Source organism: Meriones unguiculatus, chromosome 5, assembly GCF_030254825.1.
Source record: "Meriones unguiculatus strain TT.TT164.6M chromosome 5, Bangor_MerUng_6.1, whole genome shotgun sequence".
NCBI classification, from domain to species: domain Eukaryota; kingdom Metazoa; phylum Chordata; class Mammalia; order Rodentia; family Muridae; genus Meriones; species Meriones unguiculatus.
The window spans coordinates 42,123,262-42,148,075 of record NC_083353.1 but is presented as its reverse complement, the minus strand read 5'-3'; the positions used below and the strand labels follow the sequence as shown (position 1 = coordinate 42,148,075).

Sequence of the window (24,814 nt, the reverse complement as noted above, 5' to 3'; positions counted from 1 at the left end):
AGGTCATATGCTCTCTTCTCCTGTCCTCCCCTCCCCTTCCATTCCCTCCCCTCCCCTCCCCTTACTTCTCCTCCCCCTTTCCCCCCCCTCCTCTCCCTTTCCCTCCCCTTCTCTCCCTTCCCTCTCTCCCCTCCCTTCTCTCCCCTCCTCTCTCCTTTCCTCTCTTCTGCTTTCCCCTGCCCTCCCCTCCTCTCCTGTCTCCTCCTCTTCTCATACCCCTCACCCCACAGCTGAACAAACCCTGCAAAAGTTAAGACTTGGCTCCCATAAAGTTTGTCCATTACCCAATAATTTGCTTAAACTACCTCCCAGATTTATTGACCAAAGTCTCCTTAGTCAAGAGGTTTATCAATTTACTAGTGTAGCTGACACAAAAGGGACCCCACACTCACTGATTGCAAACAGGAGCCATTGTTTTCTTCGTCAGGTTGCCAGTCTAGGCTGGGTTCTGGGCAAGTAACCTTCCCTCCTTTGTTTCATATGTCTTTAGTTTTACTAGCCCAGCACTTGCTTTGTGTGGACAGGCCTGTGCAAAGAGAGGGAAAATCCAGTCTATGGTGGTTTATCTTCATTGGCAACTTGATGGGCTTTAGAATTACCATGGAAACAAGCAGCTGGGTGTGTCTGTGAGGAAGCATCTACGTTAGGTAAATGAGGCAGGAGGACTAAATGCAGGCCGCACTATTCTGTGAGTTAGAATGAAAAGGGGAGTGAGCTGAGCATAGTCCTCACCCTTTGCTTTTGGATGGATGGTGGCTACAATGTGACCACCTAACCTCCTGCTCCCAGGCTCCTCACTTCCCCATCACAGAGCATCACACTCTCCAAAACTGTAGCCAAGATAAAGCCTTACTCCTACAAGCCTCAGGGCAATGAGAGCAGAAACAGCTGCACAGACAGCTGTCCCTGGCCGCCTCCTACCATTGTCTTTCCTGCTAGAGCAAGTCCCATGGTTCAGTAGGGGCAGAAAACAGTGCTTTAGCTTGCAAGCCTTCCCTCTTCCTCCCTCTGCTTAGGTATCCCATTTCATCAACTGCAGCCTTCCCTTGCACTCTGTCTTGTTAGGCATCTGATTTAACTTATAATTGCTCTATCTTCTTGGTGAGTCAAACTTTTTGTCATTGTGTGGTGACCTCTTCTTTCCATAGGTGGTTTTTTTCTTTTTCTTTTCTGTTCCCCTTCTAAATCTTGGGCCTATTGATATCAAACAAAAGAAGCTGGAAAAAAGAAAATTATCTGGCTGAAGCCAGCCAAATGAAAACTGCTGCTGAGTTGATCAACCTTTGGCCTGCATGTCCTAGCAGCACACTGTAGACTTGCTGATCTTATTTTATCATTTTCTAAAAGGAGATTTGCAGAGCACAGCTTCAGAACTTCACAAATCCCTTGACCAGCCTTGAGCTGGATGAAAAGCATTTCTAGATTCAATACTTTCCCCTTTGTCTTCATTTCTGTAGCTGTAATGAGTGCAGCCCATCAGAACAAGCAGCCAGTCCCAGTGGGCGGAGCCTCAGGGAGCCAGTCACACTACTTTCAAAGCAGGGCTGTTACTCAGTCCCCTTTTCCATGTCTACAGCCCAGTATCCCAGCCAGGGAATCGTACCTTCCATAATTGGTGTGTATGCCCATCTTGATTACATATGCCCATCTCCCAGGTGATTTCACACACACATCAATAGGGCATTTATTAGATTGCTCTACAGGATATGGTCTGGGGAGTCCAATGATGAATGTTTCATACTGGAGAGGCCAAGACTCTAGTAGTTGTCCACTGCAGAGGGCTGTCTATCTGAGCACTCCTAATTGGATACAGAAGGCATGGAGGATTCTGGGAGAGCCACTGGTTTGGTCTGTTAGAATTCTGAAGACATTGGCTCTAATATTGGTTGAATCAGTACCACAGTAACAGGACAGATGAACTTGTCAGGGAGAGTGAGAATAAGGAAACAAAACAAAAAAAAAAAAGCAAAATTTTCTTCTCTGCTCTTTTATCTGGGCTGGCACTGAAAAGTGCTGCCCAAATTTTGGGTGCATTTTCCTGCTTCAAATAACCCAATCAAGAAAAGTCTGCACAGGCATGCCCAGTAATCAAATTCATGACCATGATTAGCCATAGTTAGACATTAGATAGCAAAATGCTTAGATAGCAATACCTAAGCATTTACAAATGTCTGTGTGTGAGTATGTGTGTGTATGTATGTGTGTGTGTGTGTGTGTGAGAGAGAGAGAGAGAGAGAGAGAGAGAGAGAGATCCTGCAATCCTAGTTTACTACTTGGTTTTAAAAATTGGCACCTTACACTGGGCTTGGTGGTGCACACCTTTAATCCCAGCACTCAGGGAGCAGGAGCAGGGAGATCTCTGTGAGTTGGAGGCCAGCCTAGTCTACAAAGCAAGTCCAGGACAGCCAAGGCTACACAGAGAAACCCTGCCTTGAAAAACAAAAACAAAACAAAATTGACACCTTAGGGTTGGTCAGTGATGGTGCATACCTTTGATTCCAGCACTCAGGAGTTAAAGGAGGACAGATCTCTGAGTTCAAGGACAGCCAGGACTGTTACATAGAGAAACCCATCTTGGAAAAAAATTTTTTGACACCATAAAGACACTGCAAGTAAGCAAAGCTGTGCCGAACTCTGACCCTGCCCTGCCCTGGTGGGCATTTGACTCCCTCCCAGAAAATGTCAGTTGCTACTCTTCAAAAGACATCCTCTCTCTTCCTCTCTCTCCTCTTCCTCCCCTGACCCTGTGTTTGTGTGTGCATGACTATGTGGAGGCTAGAGTTCAGCCTCAAACAAGTGTTGTTCCTCAAGATGTCCACATGGTATTCTCAGACCATGTCTCTCACCTGGCCTGAAACCCATTGATTAAGACAGACTGGCTGGACACTGAGTCCTCAGGATCCTCCTGGTCTGACTGCCAGCCTGGGATCATAAGTATATGCACCCATACCTTTTTTTTTTAAACTAAGGTTTCATGCTGTGTGGTAAGCATTTACAACTGAGCTATCCCAGCCCTGGCATAGACTTCTTATTTTTTTGAGACAGGGTCTCATTATGTTGTTCTGGTTGTCCTGGGACTCACTATGTAGAACAGGTTAGCCTCAGACTCAACAGAGATCTGTCTTCCTCTGCCTTTCAAATGCTGGGTTTAAAGGCAATCACCTCAGCACCCAGCCTAGATATTCTTACATTTTCGTGCATATATGTGGTCACTTCTGAAAGGAAAAAATCAGCTCAGGACCCCCAGCATGATGTTTTCAGCAAAAAGAAAATGTATTTGCCCCAGAGGGACAGAGGTCAGGAATAAGGGACTAAGATAGGAGATACAGGGAGAAAGGGAAGAGAACAAGGGAGAGGGGAGAAAAGGGGCAAGGAGGAGGGGTAAGTGGCATTTGTCCCAGAAGAACAAAGGACTACATCTGGATAGAGACAGATGTAGCACATAGAAAAAAACCACAAAGGGAAACCCTGTGTTAAGGTGAGGTGTTTAATTTTAGTTGGGCATTTTGTTTAGGTGAGCCAAAAGGGGCTTTTTATTTCTGGACTTCAATACTTTAATGGCTGGACCTTGGTGGTCAGGAGGAGGAGGAAGTGGCCAAACAAGGGACTAACCTTGGTGGCTAGCTTCAGGAATGTAATCTAACAGTTTTTTTGTTTTTTGTTTTTTTCTTTTCTTTTCTTTTCTTTTTTAGCAAGGCAGAGGGAATGATGGGGAAGGGAATGGCCTGCCAGAGCCATGCTCACCACATTTGAGGCTATCAGGGCAGGAAGTCAAACAGCAGGAACCTGGTTCAGAGACCATGGAGGAGTGCTGCTTAATGGGGTGCTCCTCATGGCTGGCTTATAGAACCCAGAACCACCAGCCCAAGGGTGGTCCCACTCACAATGGGATAGGTCCTTCTATGCCAACCACCGGTTAAGGAAATGCCCTACAAGCTTGCCTACAGCTGGCTCTTAACAAGACATTTTCTCCATTGAGGGTCTCTCCTCTCAGATGCCTCTAGCTAATATAAAGCTAGCCATCACATGTACCTTTATATGTACAGAAGGTACTGCCTTTAGTGATCAAGGATGATGTGGAAGTGTAAGCCAAATAAACCCTTTCCTCCCCAAGTTGTTGGTCATGCTGTGTCATTGCAGCAGTTCAAACACTGAGACAGTACAACTGCCCATAGCTTGTTCTAATCCAAATCTAAATAAATAAATAAATGAATGGACAAATAGCCAGATATGGTGGTGCACACCTATGCCTACAAGAATTAGCCGGTAGCTCTCAGTTCCAAACTGCTTAATGCTATCTACTGTGGCATCCCAGGAATGAAGCAATAGATGCTGACCAGGGTTAAGGACCTGAAGTCACAAAACTGCAGCTTGGGCTGGCGATGAAGCAAAGGTAATGTGTCCAGCATGTCCAAGACCTGGGCTCTATTCCTAGTGTTGCAAAACAAGACAAAAACAGCCAAAAACTGGAAGTAAACAAACAACTCCCCCCCAAATGCAAAAAGAGAAACAAAAGACAAAATAAACAAAAACCCAGAAATAAAAAGTAAAAGGTAGCTTTAAAGATAGTTATATTTTAGGGTTTGGGTGATGACATACTTCTTTAGTCCCAGCAGTTGGGAGGTAAGTAGATCTCTCTCAGTTTGAGGTTAGCCTGGTCTACATAGTGAGTTCCAGGCCAGCCAAGAAAACATAGTGATATCCTATCTCAAAGAAATACAGGAAATAGATGAGAGACTATCACATTTAAAATCTTTTTTTCTATAGATGATTATATTTGGGTTGGTATGGATGGAAAGCTGGGTTCATACTTAAAGTACTTGGGAGACAAGAGTGTCACTTGGGTCCAAGAACCTGAGACCAGCCTGGGAACCTTGCTGAGATCTTCTCTCAAAACAAAACCAGCCAACTGAGCAAGTGTTGCTGGCGTTTGTAAGCGCCCTCTTATGGTAGAAGACTCAACCTAAGAGGTTCGCTTAAGCTCCTGTCCGACTCTGCTGCTCACTGGGGTGGCCTCTGGCTGAGTCCAGCCTTCTCATGAGCTGCCTCCTTGACAGGAAAAGCATCACTCCTGACGTTTTCTCTAGGCCGTTCTCTCTGTCTGGATGGCTGACACCTTTGCTTCTACAAGACCCTGAGAAGGCAGCCTGGGAAGCGGGTTCCCAACATTCGGTTATACCTCAGAACCCTGTTCGTGCTTCTACCAGACAAGTCACATTGTCCTGAGATTTTGGGGGTGTGGTTTTGACCTTCCTTTTAAGGTTGGGCCTGGAGTGAGAAAAGCGAGGTGCCTGACATAAAACCTTGCGGAGAACCCAGGCTCAGAGCCATGGCCTTCAGCTCTGTGTGCATTGTGCACAGTCCTCTGCCGTCTGAGCTGAACCTTCTCTCCTGAACCTTAGTCAGCTTTGTCACTGAAAAAATCCTGGAGATACTCAACTCAATTTAATAATGAGGAAAGGCTTGTTTTGGCTCGCTGTTTCAGGCCGTGGTCACCCAGATCACGATTACTTTGGGGACTGACAGGAAGTAGGACACTATGGTGGAAGTGTTGGGGAGGAAACTGCTCCTCTACTGTCAGCCGCAGTGGGGCTGGAGGCAAAGACAGTCAGAGGGAGGAGATGCTGGTACCCCGTGTCACCTCTGGGGAGATGCTCCCACTGACCTAATCTCCTATGATGCCCAGCTCTTAGTTTCTGCCACTTTCAGATGATGGCACTGAGCAATGGGTGTTTTGGAGACATTCCCAAACCATAGTAGCATTCTTGCCAAGGCTCATTAATCTTGTGTCTTGTAGGTTTTAAAGGAAAAGTAACAATTAGAAAAAAAAAGGGCCTTAAATCCGACAGCCGGATCTCAAAGCCTCGACAATTCTACCACCTTGAGTATTTTTTCTTGCCCGATGACGTAGAGCCCCAAAAAATCGATATTGTGGTGTTTCACGGCCTGGCCAAAGTATTTATGGAGTCAGGAGTAAAGGTGAGTGGTGTGTGTGTGTGTGTGTGTGTGTGTGTGTGTGCATGAAGTGTCACATTCAGGATGTAGACTGGGTCCCACTGACCTGCAACAGACCCATCAGTGACTCTCCCTAGATATGTGGATTGTAGGGCCACCTCAGGACTGATGAGTGAGAAGCAGAATGGACCTACAAATGCAATTACATGGCTTCTTAGATAGTTTTACTCCATAGGTTCTTGAATGAATCCTAAACCAAGGTTTTTAATTTTATTTCTGAGCAAATCCCTGAAGGTTCTTTCCTACTGTGTACATACACACACGTGTGACTGTTCATATGCAAGCCTAGTCCAACGTGCCCACACGCATGACGATTCCTGCAATCGTTTAGCTCTGAGTCATTGCTTAGAAGTAACCATTAAGGGTAGTATGCACGCATTTGCTCAGACTTTAGTCTTCAAGGACCTGATGACCTGACAGGGTCCACAGGACCCACTTCCCTGGGGTTGGAGCTGGGAGAGAGGCAGGCACAGAAGCGACAGAGTGTCATATCTGCTGTGTTGCTGATGGGGCTAGGCAGGTGGGGAGTGCCTAGGCTGTAGATTGATCCTACATTTCCCAGAGTCTCTGAACACTGTTTTACACAGACTGTGAGGCCGTGGAAAGAAGGTGACAAAATCTGGGTGTCATGGAGCCAGACTTTGAATGTCAATATGACAAAGGAACTGTTAAAGAAACTGAATTTCCACAAAATCACTTTGAAGATCTGGGACACCAAGGACAAAGTTTCAAAAAAAGTCAGGTACCACCGGCTAAAGGCAACGGTACATTTGGAAGACCCAGAAACTTTTGGTAAGTTGGATGTTTTTGCTTATATTTTAGATGCTTCTGGAGACATGTCTTCTTACTACAGGTTGGGCATATGTAGTCCAGAAATTTAAAGTCTGAACTCAAGTTTGATACTTTTGTGCTGACATCATTCATAGCTTAAGTGAAAAACTCCATAGCTGAATTCACATGACAGATCATGTGACGCTGGACAGGTCCAAGTAAAGAAAGGCTCATCAAAGTACCTTATAGTAGAGTGGTTTTCAACCTTCCCAAGGCTGCGACCCTTTAATTCAGTTCCTTACGTTGTGGTGACCCCCAACCATAAAGTTATTTTCATTGCTACATCATAACTGATGTTGTTACTGTTATGGATCGCAATGTAAAGATCTGTGTTTTCTGATGGCCTTGGGTGACCCCTGTAAAAGGGATCTCAACCCATAGGTGGAGAACTACTGCCTTACGGCCTCTCCTCAGGACTATGAACGGAGTGTTCACACAGCGAGAAAGGGTCTCCTGTTTAGAGTTCTGCTCCTCCCCATAAGATGCTTCATTTGCATATGAAAATATCCCCAAATCTGAAAAACATTTCAAGCCCCAAGCATTTAAGGTAGGGGTTTTTAGATTTGTACCTTTCGAGTAAAAGCCGGTGTTCCTTTGAGCCTGCATTGGATTAGCCAGGTGCACACGCTGCTTTCTGAACCCGGTGTGCTACCCAGCCAGGCACACCTGGGGAGTCACGGTGTGTCTGTGCATGTGGGCAGTGTCTGTGCATCTCCCTTATCTTTGGTGACCTTTTGGTCCGGAGTAGCGTGTTCCCATCACTGCCCTGTCTTCCCAAATTGATAGTGTATGTTTACTTAAAATTAAGGAAGCAAAAGGAAGTTTGGCTTGTGTGTCCAGCTCAGTGGTATGCGTTGCATGTATGAATTCCTGGGTTCCTTCTCTAGTACGAGAAAAGAAACAGACTGTTAAAACCCCTGCCTCCTCTGGCTGGGATGACGGCTCAGTTGGTAAAGTCCTGCCATGCAAATATGAGGACCCAAATCTGACCTTCTAAAATTCGCGTGAAAAAGATGGCTGGGGTGGCACACACCTGTGAGCACTTTTGGGGCGGCAGAGATAAGGGTTCCCTGGGACTTGCAACCACCAGCCTAGGCAAACCGGTGGGCTTCAGATTTAGTGAGCAACTGTTTTAAAAACTAAGGCGGAGAGTGATAAGGCAAGAACTCTGGTCTCTGCACGCACTCTCGTCTCCAAACATGCACACATGCACACAAATCCTACCTTTTCAGGACAGCACGCTGACATTTGAGTGCCCTCATTTCAGAGGCATTTTGTTATTGTTCTGCTAGGAGTGGAATCCGGGGTCTTGCACATGCTAGGCAAACCTCTATCTCTGAGTTTCCACCCCAGCCTTTTCTGTACCCCTCTCTCAAGTTTAATTTGAGACAAGATATTACTAAGCTGCCCAGGCTGGCCTGGAACTTTTGCTCCTTCTGCCTCAGCCTCTCAAGTGCTGGGATTTCAGGGAGATTCATCACAGCACAGATGTTTACTTTTGTGAGTTCACTTAGATTCGATTCGTCTGAACCTCCCTGAAGCAGCAAGCAGCATGGGGAGAGGCTATGATGTCACGGCCATCTTGTCCCATCTCCTCCTCATTCTATCTGCAGGCTGTGGGCAGGCTCCTGAACATTCTTCTCATCTGTAAAACAAAGGAGTAGCCACTCCTCTAGCATGCTAGGGGCAGGTGATGAGAGACTAGCCTCCTAGGACTCAAGCGCCAGGAGAGAGTGTGCTGTCCTCGAGGAACTTAAAAACTAGAACAGAGGAGCAGCTAAGGGGCGGGTGCTGGGTGCAAAATCTGTGACACTTTCTGATGCTTAAAGAAATAGGCTCTGTGGCCTACGCGCTGTTTGTGTTGTTGGCTTTCAGACGAGGCAGTCACTCACGGTACAGTGAGCTGAGTCCACCCTTCCAGAGGAGTGGGAGTGGCAGGCGCACACACCAGTTTTGTGTGTCTGGGACACTTTAGCTTCCCAGGTTACCTTCTTGAGGGCCATTTTGACATCTCAGGCTTGGGACTTGCAACCTGTAATCTTTCATTGGTGCCGTGGGCATTGTTGATAGTTTGGGCCAGGTGCGCTTTGGTTGTGGGTTTTCCTATGGATGAAAGATTGTTTAGCAGCATCCTAGGCTCACAAATCCTTCATGGATTGCCAGGTGTCCTCAGTGGGTTCAGCACACCACTCCCCGGGAATCACCGATTTAAATCTAAACTATGAGCATAAGGTTTCTATGGGAGGAAGATGGGACCAATATCTAAATTTTGTCCCTCAGACTGAAGGAAAGAGTTTTATCCTCTGGCTGTGGGCACAGGATACCTATGGTGTCTCCTGTGGCTTCTGGGGTCATTGTCAATAGCCTCCCTGTGGGTCTGTCTTTTGTCACAGATACATAGTAGTCACATTTCCTGGGAGCCTAGATATGCCAAGAGGCCTATTCTGGATTGTGGCAGGAAGGAAGTTTGTTTGGCAGATCATGTGCTAGAGGCCAGTGGTCTGCATGGGACATCAGTCGCAGAGCTAGCCTTTGTGCCGCCTCTGGATGCTCAGGGCTGGTAAAGACAGCATCCGCAGATGCTGAGGGGCCCCGCCTATGCCTTGTGTTCCCAACCCTCCTCTCCCAGCTCCTGCTTGCCCTGCAGTGCTGTCCCGTGGCAGTCTGCCTCAATTCCCACTCTCTTAGCATCTTTCTCCCACCCCTGTCTCCTCTCTTCTGCTGCCAGGGCCCGAGTCTCCCCACCAATCCCAGTGTCTCAGTGAAGGCCCCTTAGGACTTTCTTCCTGGCACGGGGCTCCTGACAGGGCTGCTTTCTGGCAGCTGGCTACATCTTGGGGTGGGGGTGGGGGGCCCCCCAGTCCCATCATTTTCTCCAAAAATGTTATCTTCCCTTCAACAATGAGTCAAATTTAACTTCTTTTTCTCTTCTTTCTTGAAGTTTCCATGATCTTCACTTATTCCACGTATTTGTGGGGTGCTTGACGCTGTTGTGTGTGGGAAGCTCCATGCCGGGAGAGGGACTGGCCTGTGGGTGCAGCTTTCTGGCTGAAAACAAGGAGTGCCTGTGGACCTGGTTCCTCTGTGGACGTGGTTCTCGGCCTTCCTAACGCTGAGACCCTTTAATACAGCTCCTCATGTTGTGGTGACCCCCCCACCATAAAATTATTTCATTGCTCCTTCATGAGTGTAATTTTGCTACTGTTATGAATTGTAATGTAAATATATGATGTGCAGGATACCTGATAGGTAACCCCCCAGAGGGGTCATGACCCAGGGACTGGTTGGCCGAGTTACCCAAGTACCAGATTCCTCACGTATAGACAGGGAACACGCCGACTCCTTCCTCGTGGTGAACTGTGGAGATCTGGTGGCGTGGCACCCACAGGGGCTTAGGGGAAGCTGAGGTACAAGCACCTGGCTCTGACAGATGTGTGACAGGGTCCCCTAGTATCTGGTGGCAGCATCATAGATTATCCAGGGGGAAGGGGTCAGGTGTGGCAGGTATCCAGTAGGCAGTTTTGACTGATCCATTTTCTCATTCCAGAGGAAGTGAAATTTCTGGTTTTAAGTCAGAAAAAGTTGTCTCCAGCTGGCAGTGATAAAGCCAGCCCTGTTGGTGTGGTGTTGAAAGAGGAGAAGTCACAAGGTCACCAAGAAAAGGCAGAAAAAGAAAAGACAGAAAAAGAAAAGACAGAAAAAGAAAAGGCAGACAAACCCACCAAGTCTCCGCAAGGTGAGGAGTGAGGGCCATGGACACCTGAGCTCAGCATGCAGCTCCTAGCATCCATGGCCCATCCAGTCATCGCTCCTGTGCCCCTGGGTGGCTTGATTTTGATTCTTCTCTCTTGCTCTGCACTATCCTCCCTTCTATTTCATTCCCCCTTCTCCCCCTCTCTTTTTGAGCCAGGGTCTCCCTAAGCTGGCCTGGCTGGCCTAGAACTCACTACGCAGACCAGTAGGCCTGACTGGCCTTGAATTTGAAGTCACTTTCCTGTCCTAGCTTCCTAAATGTTGGAACTGCAACTGTAAGCCAGCATGGAACTGATTTAATGGATATTTCCCTCACAACTTAAAACACACACACACACACACACACACACACACACACACACACACACCCCTCAATAAGACGTATCTGAAGTTAATTTTAAAAGAAAATCCAGTCACTGTAGAAAAACATAGGAAAGTGAGGGTGTGCTCTATGACTCCACCGCCGAATGCAGCTAATGAGACATTTTGGTTGTCCTGTTACATCACACCTCTCTGTTTCTGTCCTAGGATTCGTTTTTGTTTTTGTTTTTAGCGTGTGGGTTTCCCCGAGATACAGATGTCTTCTGAGAGGGTTTGCCTGTCAGCCCAAGCCTCTCCTGAGTCCCGAGAACTGTCTATAAACCTCATTTGTGGTGGCTCTGTAGTATGTTATCTCATAGGACTGTAAGTGGCTGACAGTTCCCTATAGACTCTCGGAGTGCTTTCAATGATATACTCTACACTATATCATCCATCAGCAGGGCAGAGGCGGGCACTTTCCCATTTCGTAGACCTTCCTCCTCCTCCTAGGTGACAAGGGTTCCACTTGCCTTCATAGGCCTGATAATGGGAATTAATCTGGCATGTGCCTTTCATTCATTAACAAGCCCTTCTTTCTGAATGCTGCTGCTGTGTCAGGCCAGCACGTGTGTCACTGAAGTGGGTGGGGACATCGTTTGCTGGGAACTAGCAGAGCGAAGCTTTCAGACTCTTGGTAACATTTGCTTCTCACCAAGCAGGGATCGAAAGCCCTTCTAAGAGCAGCGAGGAACATGAGAAGTTACTGAAGATAGAAGACCCTTGTACGTTTAGGTAAGGACTAGGGGCTACCTCAGGGTCGGAGTATGGGCCCTGCTCACTGGACACATTTTGCTCGTATTGGTTAAGGTAGAGCCGAAGCAAGCTAGGACCTGAGAAAGATCAGGGAAGGGGGTGGAGCCGGCTCCAGCACTAGGCACCCACTCTCTGCAGGGAGTGCTGGACCTCAGCCGACCCTCAAATGTTAGGTGGTTTGACTGTCAAGCTCCGCTGTCTGCACAAGGCGATGGGTGCTGTCGGCGAGTTTCACAAAACCTGAGCTCTGGAATTTGGGGGCAGCCGGATTCCAGCCCACAGTCTCAGCCTGAGGAGGCTCAGGCTTCCAAAAAGTCGCCGCCCGGAACTCAGATAGCCAGGCTGGTTCTGGAGAAGCAGGGACGGAGCACGGAAACACAGCTGTGGTGTGTGCGCCAGGAAAGCCAGGAGCACCGGCCCTGTGGGCTTCCTCTTCTGGTCTCCGGAGACTGAGCCTCACCGCTGCTCGGGCAGGGCTCAGGCTTTCAAGCTCCGGCCAATCTCCCGCCCTAACCTTCTGAGTGTGGGGCTAAAGGTGCATGCCATCATGCCTGGATAACGATTTTGACTTTTAGATACTGTTCTTAGTTGAATTTGCATATTAACTTGCGAAAATCGACCTTTCTTTGCTGTCACCCTACCCCCACCCACCCCACTCACAGCCTCTCCTTTTACTCAGCTCGCACCCTCCTTTGTAGACTTAGGTGGAGATAATATTCACTTCCCGGATGTGGATAACTCTGTGGGCTCTCAGGTGATTCATAGTTTTAGCTGCTTTAAGCATGCATTATTTTTCTTCACATTGTCTTGTTGATTTGAACCTTTGGTTGTGCAAGCGTGGCCCACTCTCTTACCAGTGCTGGAGAGACTGGTAGACTTAAGTCTCAGGCTGCTCCAGGCTCCCGAGGCATAACCCACATTCGACCAAATCCCTAGCTTTAAGGATGAAGTGAGCACCTTCTCACGATACGGCACCCATGTTTTCTCTTCGCTACCCTGTCTCTGTGGGGACTTTCTAGACGGACCACCGTAAAAACAAGTGCTTCTTTCGGTGGCTCAACCATGACGGAGATCAAGGAACTCATCGAGAAAGCATCCGTGAGCAGCTTAATGACTGTGATGGAAAAACAAAAATCTCAAAGTAAGTTAAGATGGGATTTGTTGTTTCATGGTATGACTAGACTTGAAAAGTTACAAAGTATTTAAATTTAAGGTCCTTTAGGAAGATTGTTATCTGATTCAATGTTAGATACCTACTGTACTATAAACACTTTCACTCGTCCATCAACCCATTCATTTTGCCCCTCCCCCAACACCTGCAGCTTGTTCTTTGGGGATCAGCTTCATTTCTGAGGCTTACTCATGTCCGCATACGTAAGGGCCTTTATTCTCGCAATGGCAGAGCACCCTGTCAGATAGTACACCTCTGTCCTTCATTCCATCCTGTCAAGGGGTGCTTGACACCATCGCAGTATGTGCCCCCACGGCTTTTGGGACAAGACAGTTGCCTGCAGCTGGCTTTGGTTGTTCTTGCCAAGGCTGGCTTCACGGACCCAGCGATCCACGTCTGGGCTCTTCTCTGCAGCTTGCCGAAAGTCCACACTTTCCTGCTGTTTTGAAATGCCACCGCTGGCTTTAGTCAACTCTCCCATTGTCTGTACCTGAGCCTGGAGTTTCTAGACTCTTCCATTGGTCTTCAGGCTCCCTAAGCTAATAGCTCATGTGGTTGCCAGGGATCAACCTGAGCTAAGCATTTATTTTTTTACTAAGGTGTGTAGCCCTGGCTGGCCTGGAACTCACTCTGTAGACCGGGATGGCCTAAAATTCCCCTTTGTGAGTCCTCCTGCCTCTGCCTCCCAAGTGCTAGGGTTAAAGGCATGTAATGCCAAGCCTAGCTGAGCTGAGCATTTGACTCTTTGCTCCTGTCCTCTTCCCAGTGATGCTAATGTCATCAGACAGCTGAGGCATCTAGGGTCAATATCTCCCATCCCACCCCACAGGAAGGTGGAACTGGGCTTGGAACTCAGCTCATCCCCGTAGCCCAACCTCAGCTGCTCTGTGACGGAGTGACTTATTTAGTTGGAACACAGTACAGTGTCATCAGGGGACCTCAGTCTCAGAGGGGTTGGGGACAGCCTATACCTGTCTGTAGCTGACAATCGCTCGCCACCTAAGCCTAGCTGCCTCTCTGGTAGTTAGGAGAAGACAGTTGCAAAGGCAACCTTGGATTTCTCGGCGCTTCCAGAACCTCCCTGATCCCTACAGCATATGTAAATGCACACATCTAAGTGCAGAGAGAGTCGCTTGCGTATTGTGTGGACACCTGTCACCTGTCAACAAAAAGCTGAGGCAGGATGTAGGAGGTGGGAGTTCCGACAGGGGAGATGAACTCTGGGATTGAATCAGACTCTGAGGAAGATGGACACATGAAACTGAGGAGAGGTTTCTCCTCCAGCCACATGGCACGCAGAGAATAGAATAGACGGGTGCACTAAGTTATGAGTTAGTCAGGGGACAAACCAAAGCTTATGGCCTAGGCAGTTGTTCATAAATAATAAAGTCCCAGAGTTGTTATTTCTGGAACCGGGGCGTGGATGGAAAAGCCCCTGGTTACATTAAACATGGAAAATCCCTTCTTAACATTTATTTCATTTGGTTCCACAGTTAAAGGGAGAGACTCAGACGTGAAGAGGAAAAGCTTAAAGAAAGTGAAGAAATATCAGTCTGAAGAGGAGACGGCTGGCACCGGGAGGCAGAGCATCTTCTCCATCCAACTGTCCATCATGCCACTCCTTGCTGGTAGCTAACATGTACTTAGCGCGTTCACATGCGAGACACCTGTGGTGACCGAGATCTTGCTCTGTCCTTCATTTTATCCTCACTGTCACCTCAGGAATTCCTGAACTGTACAGAGAGAAAAAAAAAATGCAGGCCCAGGGAGGTTAGCTACCCTGCAAGATCACATAGCCGACAAGCGTAGCGTCAGAATTTGACCCCAGAGTTCAAGGAAACCCGTGAGAACATAACTGTCACGGTTTTGTTTGGTAAAGGAGGTGCTGTCTTTTAGTGACTGCTCTCCTACAGGTTCTCACCAAAGCATCCTAGCAAAGGGAATGGAGGGATGTGGACTGCTTAGGACGCATTCCGTCATGTCCTGTCATTCGCTTCTCATGACAGGCCTGCGTCCATCCGCTCAGTGAACTTGGGGTGGTGTTGTGGGTGGGGGGTTTTCATTGAGGAAAAGTCATGCTAAGTAACTTACCCACTGCTTACAGGTCAGTAGTGAAACTAGGGTTGGATTGTTCTTGACTTGTAAGAGTGTCCATGTTTATGAATTTACCTTCTGACAATGAACGGATGTTTATTATATTCATATACTCTGATAAGGATACATTTTAGATTAAATTCTGTAATTATAAAAAAGAGTAATGGGGAAAACAATCTCCTACCCCCTGCCCCATTTAGAGAAAATAATTTCAAATCCGTTCCAAACCTTTTTCTGGCTTTTCACTCTCAGGAGGGGTGTGCGCCCTCCACTGGCTACTTGGCAGAATTGCAGGCTCTGTTCTGAGATGGCACCAATCCACACACCATTAAGTCCAAGTGTGTAGAAGACAGTGTGTGTAACTGCTCAGTGCAGGACGTTGCCAACAGAGGGACTCTGCGTGGCTGGTAGGGAGATGAGAGCTAGATCGTTGGGAGGGCAGATATCGGATGCTGGTGGTTCCCGGCAAGCAGAGATGAACCCCAACCTTTACAGCAACTGCAAGTGGCGGTCAATTAGAATGGCCCTGACTTGGGGTTGGCTGCTTTCACCATAGAATCAGAGCCTGAGGTTTTTCCATTCCAAAATGTGCATCATTTTGTTTGGCAAGCGTCTTCCATTTCAGGTTAGGCCATAGGCTTTCTATACCGTCATAGGAGACATCAGTTGGCTTGTATCCCAGTGGGTCTTTTGGAAGGTCTTGATTGCAGGAGGGAACTCTTGCATTAAAAGGGCTGGGGTGAGGGAGCAGCCTGGGGCAGGTTGCTGTGTCTCTAGTGTAAGAGTTCAGAGACCTGGAGTGATTGCTCAACATCCCTGAAGCTCACCTTCCCTTCTGTAGAGTGAACATGACAGCAGCCACGGAAGAGCGTCTCAAAGGATCAAGGGACAGTGATGTCTGTTTAGGGCTGGCATCCATAAGAGCTCACCTCTCCCTCCTTCACATAGTAGCAGGGCTTTTCTTCATGGTGTCTCATGGGGGCAGGGGACTTGCTAAGGGTAGAAGCGTTTCTACTCATCACGACCGGCAGCAGGGTGTACTGACACCCACTAGGACACTGCTACATGTTCTGACATTCGCATAGCCTAGGAGGGGAAGTAGGGGACACGCCACAGGTGCCAGTCATGTGCTCTACTTGTTTAAGGGCCACAGGTAGCTACGTGGACGTCAGGTACCTTCACTGGTGTTTTGTCTTGATTTAGCTGCCTACTGCAGTGTGACCACTGGTGCTGTCTACGGTGAAGGCCAGGCTCCATGTTTGCTAGCTCACAGCTGCGTAGACACTAAGCCTTGAAACGTGGCCGGTATGGAGAAGAAACTGCCTGTAGCTTTTACTGAAGGTGCAACAGCCCCACCTGGACATCAGATAACAGCGTGGTGGCACGGGTCTAGGACAGTGGCTGCATAGTCACCTGTCTGTGTAGAAGCCACACACTGGACCAGTCATTTCTGTGTAAGCGGCACCCACCTGTCTGTGTAGAAGCCACACACTGGACCAGTCATTTCTGTGTAAGCGGCACCCACCTGTCTGTGTAGAAGCCACACACTGGACCAGTCATTTCTGTGTAAGCGGCACCCACTTGTCTGTGTAGAAGCCACACACTGGACCAGTCATTTCTGTGTAAGCGGCACCCACCTATCTGTGTAGAAGCCACACACTGGACCAGTCATTTCTGTGTAAGCGGCACCCATGCACCAACACGTTTTTACTGGGCTCAGGGTGATTCAGAAAATACACATCTCAAGATAAAGGGAGATGGTCAAGATAAAGTGATAACAATTCAGTCCTCTTAGGGAGCTGATTAGACTTTGGCATAAGACGTTGGTGTTGGATATCACGCCTGTGAGCATTCCGCAGTTTTTCCGGTTCTGGGCATGGACCCCATGTGTTTAGGTAGACTAGGCAAGTCCCCTGCCACTGAGCTACATCCCAGCTCTTCATTTTTTGGAAATAGCAGTCTTGCTGTGTAGCACAGGCTGACCCGGAACTTGAGCGTCTCCTGCCTCATCCTCCTGAGTGCTGGGATCACAAGTGATTGCCGCTATGCCCAGTGTTCCGATTCTTTTTGAAAGGCTTTCCCTTGTTGTGTGTATTTTTATTTTTCATCTTTCCTTTTTTTCCCTTTTACTGAAAATACATTTTTCTCAGATAGTATATCCTGATGAGGGTTTTCCCTCTCTCTGCTCTTCCAAGTTTCTTTGCCCTTGTCACTGCTCTATTGCTGTAAAGACACCATGACCAAGACAACTTTTATAAAGAAAAGCATATAACTGGGGGCTGGCATGCGCCTTTGGAGGCTGAGCCATTCTCGTAGGGGCGGGAATGGTGCTGGAGAAGTAGGTGAGCACTCCATCCTGATACAGGAAAAGGGAGAGACTGGGGTGGGGTGGGCTTTTAGAACCTCACAGCCCACCCCTGGTGACTAAGTGCAGTCCTACTCAAACTTCCACATCCCAGTTTCTGGCCCCACAGGCTTGTAGCTATATCACAATGCAAAATGCATTAAGTTCAACTTCAAAAGTGCCCATTGTCTGTCACAGTCCCAGCACTATCATACTACGGCACGGAATATACGTGACCATTCCACTGTGCATGGCGTGTTTCTCCTTGTCCCATTTGCTCTTTTTCCTTGCAGGTATGCATTGACAGTGACCACTAAGCTGGTCCAGGTGGTGCACGCCTGTAATTCCAGCACTCAGGGAGGCAGAGGCACGAACCAAGACTACACGGAGAAACCCTGTCTCAAAACAACAACAACGACACCACCACCAACAAAGTCACCACTGGCAACCCTGAAACACAGTGATAGGCTGTCTTGAAATCTCTGCCAAAGCCATTAATCCAAGACTCTTCAATTTAGCTTCAGGCAGACTTTTAGAACAAGGGCAAAACCAAACACCCTCAAAAACAAAACCAAACGAACAAACAAAAACATTCTTTGCCAAAATTTTACAAGAATAGTCTCTAGAGCACTTACTAAAACTTCATGAGTGGGGCTGTTCTAATTCACGTTGCTGTCTGCAGCGCTGTCTTCCATGCGCCTACTAGCGTGGCTCATTAAACCCACTTAAAGCTTTCAGCTGCTTTCCTAATCCAGCTCCACAGTCCTCCAGCAAACAGCGCAGTCAGGCCCGCCACAGAATACTCCAGTCCTTGGTACCAACTTCTTCCTTGGTCACTGTTATATGGCTGTGAAGAGACACCATGACCAAGGCAACTCTTATAAAGGAAGGCATTTAACTGGGGGGTGGGTCACAATTCCAGAGGCTTGGCGCATTTTCCTCAGTGTAAGGAGCATGGTGGCCAGCAGGTGTGGTGCTGGAGCAGTAGCTGAGAGCTACCTCCTGATCCGTAGGCGGGGGAGGGGGTTGCAGGCTTCGCTCTTCCATGTCCTTTATATAGGCCGCAGGCAGAATGTACGTCCCATGCATCTCCCCGCCTCAGAGATCAGGATTAGAAGTGGCTCTTCCCACTTTAAATGATTTAATTAAGAAAAAATTTCTCCTGGGTAGTGGTAGTGCACCCTTTAATCCCAGCATTTGGGAGGCAGAGGCAGGCAGATTTCTGTGAGTCTGAGGCCAGCCTGGTCTACAGAGTTGAGTTCCAGGACAGCCAGGGTCACACAAAGAAACCGTGTCTGGAAAAACAACAAACAAACAAACAAACAAATCCCCCACAGCTGTGCCCAGCCACTTGGGTTTTAGTAACTTCCAGATGTAATGAAGTTGCCAACCAAGAACAGCTTCACAAGGCTAGTTCTCATCAACATGAGCCACAATCATATCTCCTCACGTCATGCTTAATTTCCAGATGAAAACAATAACTGGGTCATGATTGTGCCTAACACGATATAACTATCCCATGTACATTAGAAACACAGTATATACTTAACCAATCACAAAGGTCATAATTACACCTAACATGATGTAACTATTACATGTACAACTGCAAATGCATTATATATTTAACCAGGTCATAATTATGCCTAACATGATATAACCATTGCATGTACAACTTCGAATACATTATACATTTAGAATAGGTGGCAATGTCCCTGGAGGGACATTCTTTTAGCATCTCAAATTTGAATACGATAACTATTGATATTCTCTTCATTGATGTTACATTTCATGATAAATTGAGGAAAAGAAAACACAAGTGTCTGTACGAATGCATTCTTAGCAAACTGTAACAGGAGCACTCGTATCAATTATAATCCTTTTCTGCAACTGGTCAGTGGCCCCCGCTGGCATCTATCTGTCTGTCTATCTATGATTTTCTTGAGACAGGGTTTCTCTGTGTAGCCTTAGCAGTCCTAGACTCGCTTTGTAGACCAGGCTGGCCTCGACCTCACAGAGATCTGTCTGCGTCTGTGTGCCTCCGCACCCAGCTCCAGCTGGTATTTGTAACCACCTTCTACTACCCACTTGGTATTTTCTCCACCGTCAGCGAGCGCCTCAGCAGGTCCTGGCTCTTTGCTGGAGGAGTGAGCCACACCTTCATTCCTGGAGTGCCTGTGCCCTTTGTTACTCTGCCTGGATGAGGTTGTTGTTTCCCGTTGACTTTAATCACAGGACTCGGTAGCCCTAGAGGATCTTCTGCACTTCAGACATAAACTTTCTTACCTCCACTGTGGGAAAGCAATACAATTCCTCCTTACTAGTCCAGATCAGTCACACTTCCTAACACTGGTACGCTTCTAAGAAGAAGCCCAGAGTGGCCTTAGTGGGGGGTAGTGTCTGAGCTTTCAGCTCAACAGAATGTTTGTTGTGTCTCCTAGAAGGAGTGCCAGGACAGTATTTGGTTTCATTTTGGGCCATCTAGGTTCTCGGCTACCCAAACAGCATTGGGTATGGGTTCCAGCTCCTAGACTGGGCCTTAAATCAAATCAGACGTTGGCTGGTTACTTCTACAGGCTTTGTGCCACCATTGCACTGGAGCATCTTACAGGAGGGCGCCATCGTAGATCAAAGGCTTTGGAGCTGTGTCGGTGCTTACATTTCTCCTTTGGTAGCCTGCAGAGTATCTTTCTGTACCAAAGTACCCCTTTTGGTTATGAATTTATTACCAGCTCTTCTCAGGTTTCCGATGAGAACCTGCTTCTGACTGCAATGGGTTATGGGGGCTAATGCTGTGCTCACTTCCTTCTAGGCTGGCAAACAGTCATGGCCCGTGGCAGCGATAAGTCTGTCAACATTTTGGATTGCTTTGTGACTTTAAAAACAGAATGTCCTATAATGACTGAAGAGCAAAAGCAAGACCTAAACCCTCTGACCATAAAGATCAAGTGCGCCTCTTGCCTTCCGTCTGAGCCTGTATCCATTGATGACCTGCAGGTAAGGAGGAACCCCTGCTTTCGCGGTTAAGAGCACCCCTTATCCCACCCAGGGGGTTACTGTGAGGCACCGCTAATCTTTCAGGAGCTTGATGTGAGAACCATCAACTTAACGTTTAGGATTCTGTAAGGAGACACGAAAGAAATGGGGTTACTGAGAGTAGGGGCCACCAAATCTGAGGTTTTTCACGACTCACTAAGTGTGCTACTAATGGGTATCACCAGCCTGTTCAGAAATGGGAGGGCTTCCCTGTCACAGCGGCAGCACACAGATGGGTCCTTACTGTTGTAAACCAGCCAGGCTCAGTGCTACGGTGCATCCCAGGAGTTACCTCTTTCTCCTCTGGATCATTGTTTCTGGGACAGTTTTCTTCTTCCTGGGTTTGTTTGCTCCTTGGTTTAAACACGTTCTTTAATATATATCCCACAATCACATTATTCCACATTCTAAAAACAACTATTTTCCTTATATTTCATGCTCTCATACTTGGAAAGTAATTTGCTTAGTGTCTTACTTTCTAGTGCCATGGTACAACATTGAACAAAACCGATGTGGGGAGGAAAGGGTTTATTACATCGTAGAGGTCAGCATCACGGAAAGCCAGAGAAGGCACTCCAATAGGAACCTGGGAGGAAGAAACTGAAGCAGAGACCACAGAGGAACACTTCTTGCTGACTGGCTCTTCCTGGCTTGCTCAGCCTGTTTTCTCTCTTTCTTTTTCTTTTATTCTTTGAGACAGGTTCTCTCTTTGTAGGCCTGGCTGTCCTGGAACTCTCTATGTCTCAGTTTACTAAGGTGGTACCACGCACAGTAGGGTTAGGTTGGGCCCTTCCACATCGGTCATTAATCAAGAAAAATGCCCTACAGTCTTTCCTACAGGCCTATCTGATAGAGGAAATTTCAGTTGCTATTCTACTTTCCTAGATGACTCCATCTTGTGTCAAATTAACCAAACCCAAAAGAAACCAAACCAAACCAAACCAAACCAAACCAAACCAAACCAAACCAAACCAGCCAGCCAACCAACCAACCAAAGTAAAAACAGCTAGCCAGCAGAGTTGGGTTTAGACATCTTGGTTAAAACTCATTGCTTCAGAGTTTTGAAGGCATTGCTACTTCTCTCAAAGGTTGCAGGACCTTCTTTTTGTCTTCTGAAACTATTATGTGTGGTTTCTTGCGTGACTGTCTCCCACAGTCTCAGGCCTTTGAATGCTCGGTTCCCAGCGGGTGGCACTAGCTTGAGGAAGTGTGGCCTTGTTGGAGGAAGTGTGTCACTGGGGGTGGGCTTTGAGAGTCCGAAGACTCTATGCCATTTCCAGGTCACCCTTTCTGCTTCCTGTTTGTGGTTTAAATGTGAGCTCCCAGCTGACTGCTTCAGCTCCCATGCCTGCCTGACGTCAAACTTCCCTGTCATGGTGATAAGGGGTTCCTCTCCCTCTGGAACTATAATTCTAATAAACCATTCTTTCCAGAAGTTGCATTACTGATGACATTTTCTCACAGCAACAGAAAATTAACTAACATATTATGTATCTTAGTGGGAGTATATTCATGTATATATACTACATTTTTCTAAAAAATAAATCCACATACATTGTACTTTCGCCTTGAAACATCACTTCACAACAAGTTGTCAGGAGTCTCAGGAAGGCCCATGTGTAGCCATCTGTTCTCCCCAGGACACATCTAGAGCACAGTATCAAAATCAGGACATGGACCTGGCATCTTAGCCAGGTCGGTGAATGAGCTGCCACTGTGCTCAAGCTACAGCTGGCACTAGCAGCTGGAGGTGCACTTTTCTGCTGTTGTTTTATAGTTTCGACAACCCTGTCATCATCAATTTGTTTTGCATTTACAAAAGTTTTGCCAATTTTGGAATTGTCTGGATTAAATTGGTTCCCTTCAAAAAATATGTAGAAGCCCTAATTCCAATGACCTTATAATGTGAGCTTATTTAGACAGGGGGTCTTTGTGGAGGCAATCGAGTTAAAACGAGGCCATTAGCAACCACAAAGACAGCAGGATCACCTTCCTGCCATTCTGCAGGTAAGCACACAAGAAAGGAGCACTGTTAACTGTTTTTTGTTTTTTTGTTTTTATTCTTGCCAGATACCTGGACTCATACTGTAGAGAGCCTTTCAGAACGCTCTTTCATTTACTAATATGCTCACCTGTCTTAGCTACGGTTTCTTTTGCTGTGATAAAACATCATGACCAAAAGCAACTTGGGAGAGAAACGGTTTATTTCATCTTACAGCTCTCAGCTTACACTTCTCCACTAAGGGAAATCAGGGCAGGAACTCAAGGCAGAAATCTGGAGGCAGGAGCAGAAGCAGAGGCCATAAAGGAGTGCTGCTTATTGTCCTGCTCCTCATGGCTTGCTCAGCCTGCTTTCTTACACAACTCACAATCACCCAACTGCCGTGAGATGGGCTCACCCACATTAATCGTTAATCAAGAAAATTCACTGTCGACCTGTCTCAGTTAACACTGCGCTCACAGATATGTCTAGGTATGTGTCAAGATGACAAGAACCAACCACCACGTCTCTTCACAGCTCCAGAGCACGTTTCTTCTAACTAAAGAGTCATGGCTTTGACATGTTCTTAAAATACTTTGTCCATCTGGGCTCAGTGCACACCTTTAATCAGAGCACACTAGAGGCAGAGGAAGGCAGATTTCTGTGAGTTTGAGGCCAGCGAGGGCCACAGAGTGAAATCCTATCTCAAAAAAGGTCTTGGTTCTTATCTTTTATTTTACCTCCCTTCAGGTCTGTCTGTAGTTGGTGTCTGTAACTAACTACATGCTAAGTCTCTTCACATCCACCTCCATGCGTCCTGTCTTCTTATTTCTAGTTCTCATATTTCAAGCTGCTTAAAAAAAAATAAACACAGGTAACCCTGAGCAGCTCTAGTTTCCATTTTGCTAAAAGTCTTTTTTTTTTTTTTTTTACTTTCTTAACCTGGTGTTATGGGTTAGAAAAAACAGTTGTGGTGAGTGTGTGTGCATGTTCCCATATATGCTGCCTGAAAGCAAGCGGCAATTTCTAAATCTGCATTAAAAGTACTCATTGTCAGTAAGTAGAACTATCACGAATCTTACGGATACTATTCTATTTACTTGACTTATCAAATATGCTTAAGTTTATGTCTGCTCATTGTCATCTTTGGTGGCATATTTGTGTGTGTCTTCTGATGCCATGGGCGTTTGTGGTTCTTACTGTGCTCAGCTGTGCCTCGGGGAGGGGACTTCTTTGAGGTCTTAAAGTAATTCCTTCAGAATTTCTTTTTTTTTTTTAATAAAATTTATTGATTTTTTTTATTAGTTACAATTTATTCACTTTGTATCCCAGCTGTTGCGCCCTCCCTCGTTTCCTTCCACTCCCACCCTCCCTCCCTCTTCTCCCTCCCATGCCCCTCTGCCAGTCCACTGATGGAGGGGGGTCCTCCTCCCCTTCCATCTGACCCTAGCCTATCAGGTTTCACCAGGACTGTCTGCATTGTCTTCCTCTGTGGCCTGGTAAGCCTGCTCCCAGCTCAGGGGGAGGTGATCAAAGAGCCAGCCACTGAGCTGGCTCTTTGTCAGAGACAGTCCCTGTTCCTATTACTAGGGAACCCACTTGGACACTGAGCTGCCATGAGCTACATCTGTGCAGGGGTTCTAGCTTATCTCCATGAATGGTCCATGATTGGAGTATCAGTCTCAGAAAAGAGCCCTGTGCCCAGATTTTTTGGTTCTGTTGCTCTCCTTGTGGAGCTCCTGTCCCTTCCAGGTCTTTCTATCTCCCCCTTCTTTCATTAGAATCCCTGTACTCTGCCCAAAGTTTGGCTAAGAGTCTCAGCACCTGCTTTGATACCCTGCAGGGTTGAGTCTTTCGGAGGCCCTCTGTGGTACACTCCTATCCTGTTCCCGGTTTTCTCCCTCCTCCAAAGTCCGTCCCCTTTGCCTTTCTGAGTGAGGATTGGAGAGACAGTTTCTAATCCCTGCTAGGAACTGCAATCATGTCAGTCCATGATCATCCTAAAGTAATCCGTGGCTGATGAATGTACACATGGACAATAAACTAGACACAGATGTTTATGAGGCTCAACCATTGATTGTGAAATCTTTGAACAAGGCTGCAGGCGCCCTGCTTCCAGCCCACCCTTGTGTCACACATCCTGCCTGATTTTTTTGTTTCCTTTGAAGCCCAGGGTCCTGGGCCCTTCCTCATATCAACTTCTAGTTCGAGGCTATTGCCACGTATATTCCATCTGTTCCGTCCTCCAGGTACCGGCTAGACATCACCAAATCACTGTGCCCTCCCCTCTCTGTCCTCTCCCCTTCTCCCCCTCCCTCTATCTTCTGCCTCCTCATGCTAAGGATGGAACCCAGCATCTCAGGCAAGGGTTTCAAGTGCTCCACCTTTGTGTTTTTCCCTAATGCAAACATTCAGTTTTCTTATTTATTATTAGTGTGTGATTGAAGCTGCAGTGTGCAAGTGGATCTCTTCAGTGTGG

The 24,814-nt window shown here is 47.1% G+C and overlaps 1 protein-coding gene across 7 annotated transcripts in view; it reads left to right on the top strand.

Moving 5' to 3' along the window:
• Positions 1–24,814, top strand: part of Cfap92 (cilia and flagella associated protein 92 (putative)) — a 57,456-nt gene that overhangs the window by 10,528 nt on the left and 22,114 nt on the right. For all 7 annotated transcript variants that reach the window (XR_009591872.1, XM_060383709.1, XM_060383704.1 and 4 more), the window contains 7 exons: positions 5,798–5,979; positions 6,603–6,807; positions 10,394–10,582; positions 11,619–11,691; positions 12,732–12,853; positions 14,377–14,511; positions 20,131–20,315. Coding sequence is in view for 6 of the 7 variants with exons in the window: in XM_060383709.1 (XP_060239692.1) it covers positions 5,798–5,979; positions 6,603–6,807; positions 10,394–10,582; positions 11,619–11,691; positions 12,732–12,853; positions 14,377–14,511; positions 20,131–20,315 (1,091 nt within the window). In the remaining variant the exon portion in view is untranslated. The remainder of the gene's footprint in view (positions 1–5,797; positions 5,980–6,602; positions 6,808–10,393; positions 10,583–11,618; positions 11,692–12,731; positions 12,854–14,376; positions 14,512–20,130; positions 20,316–24,814) is intronic.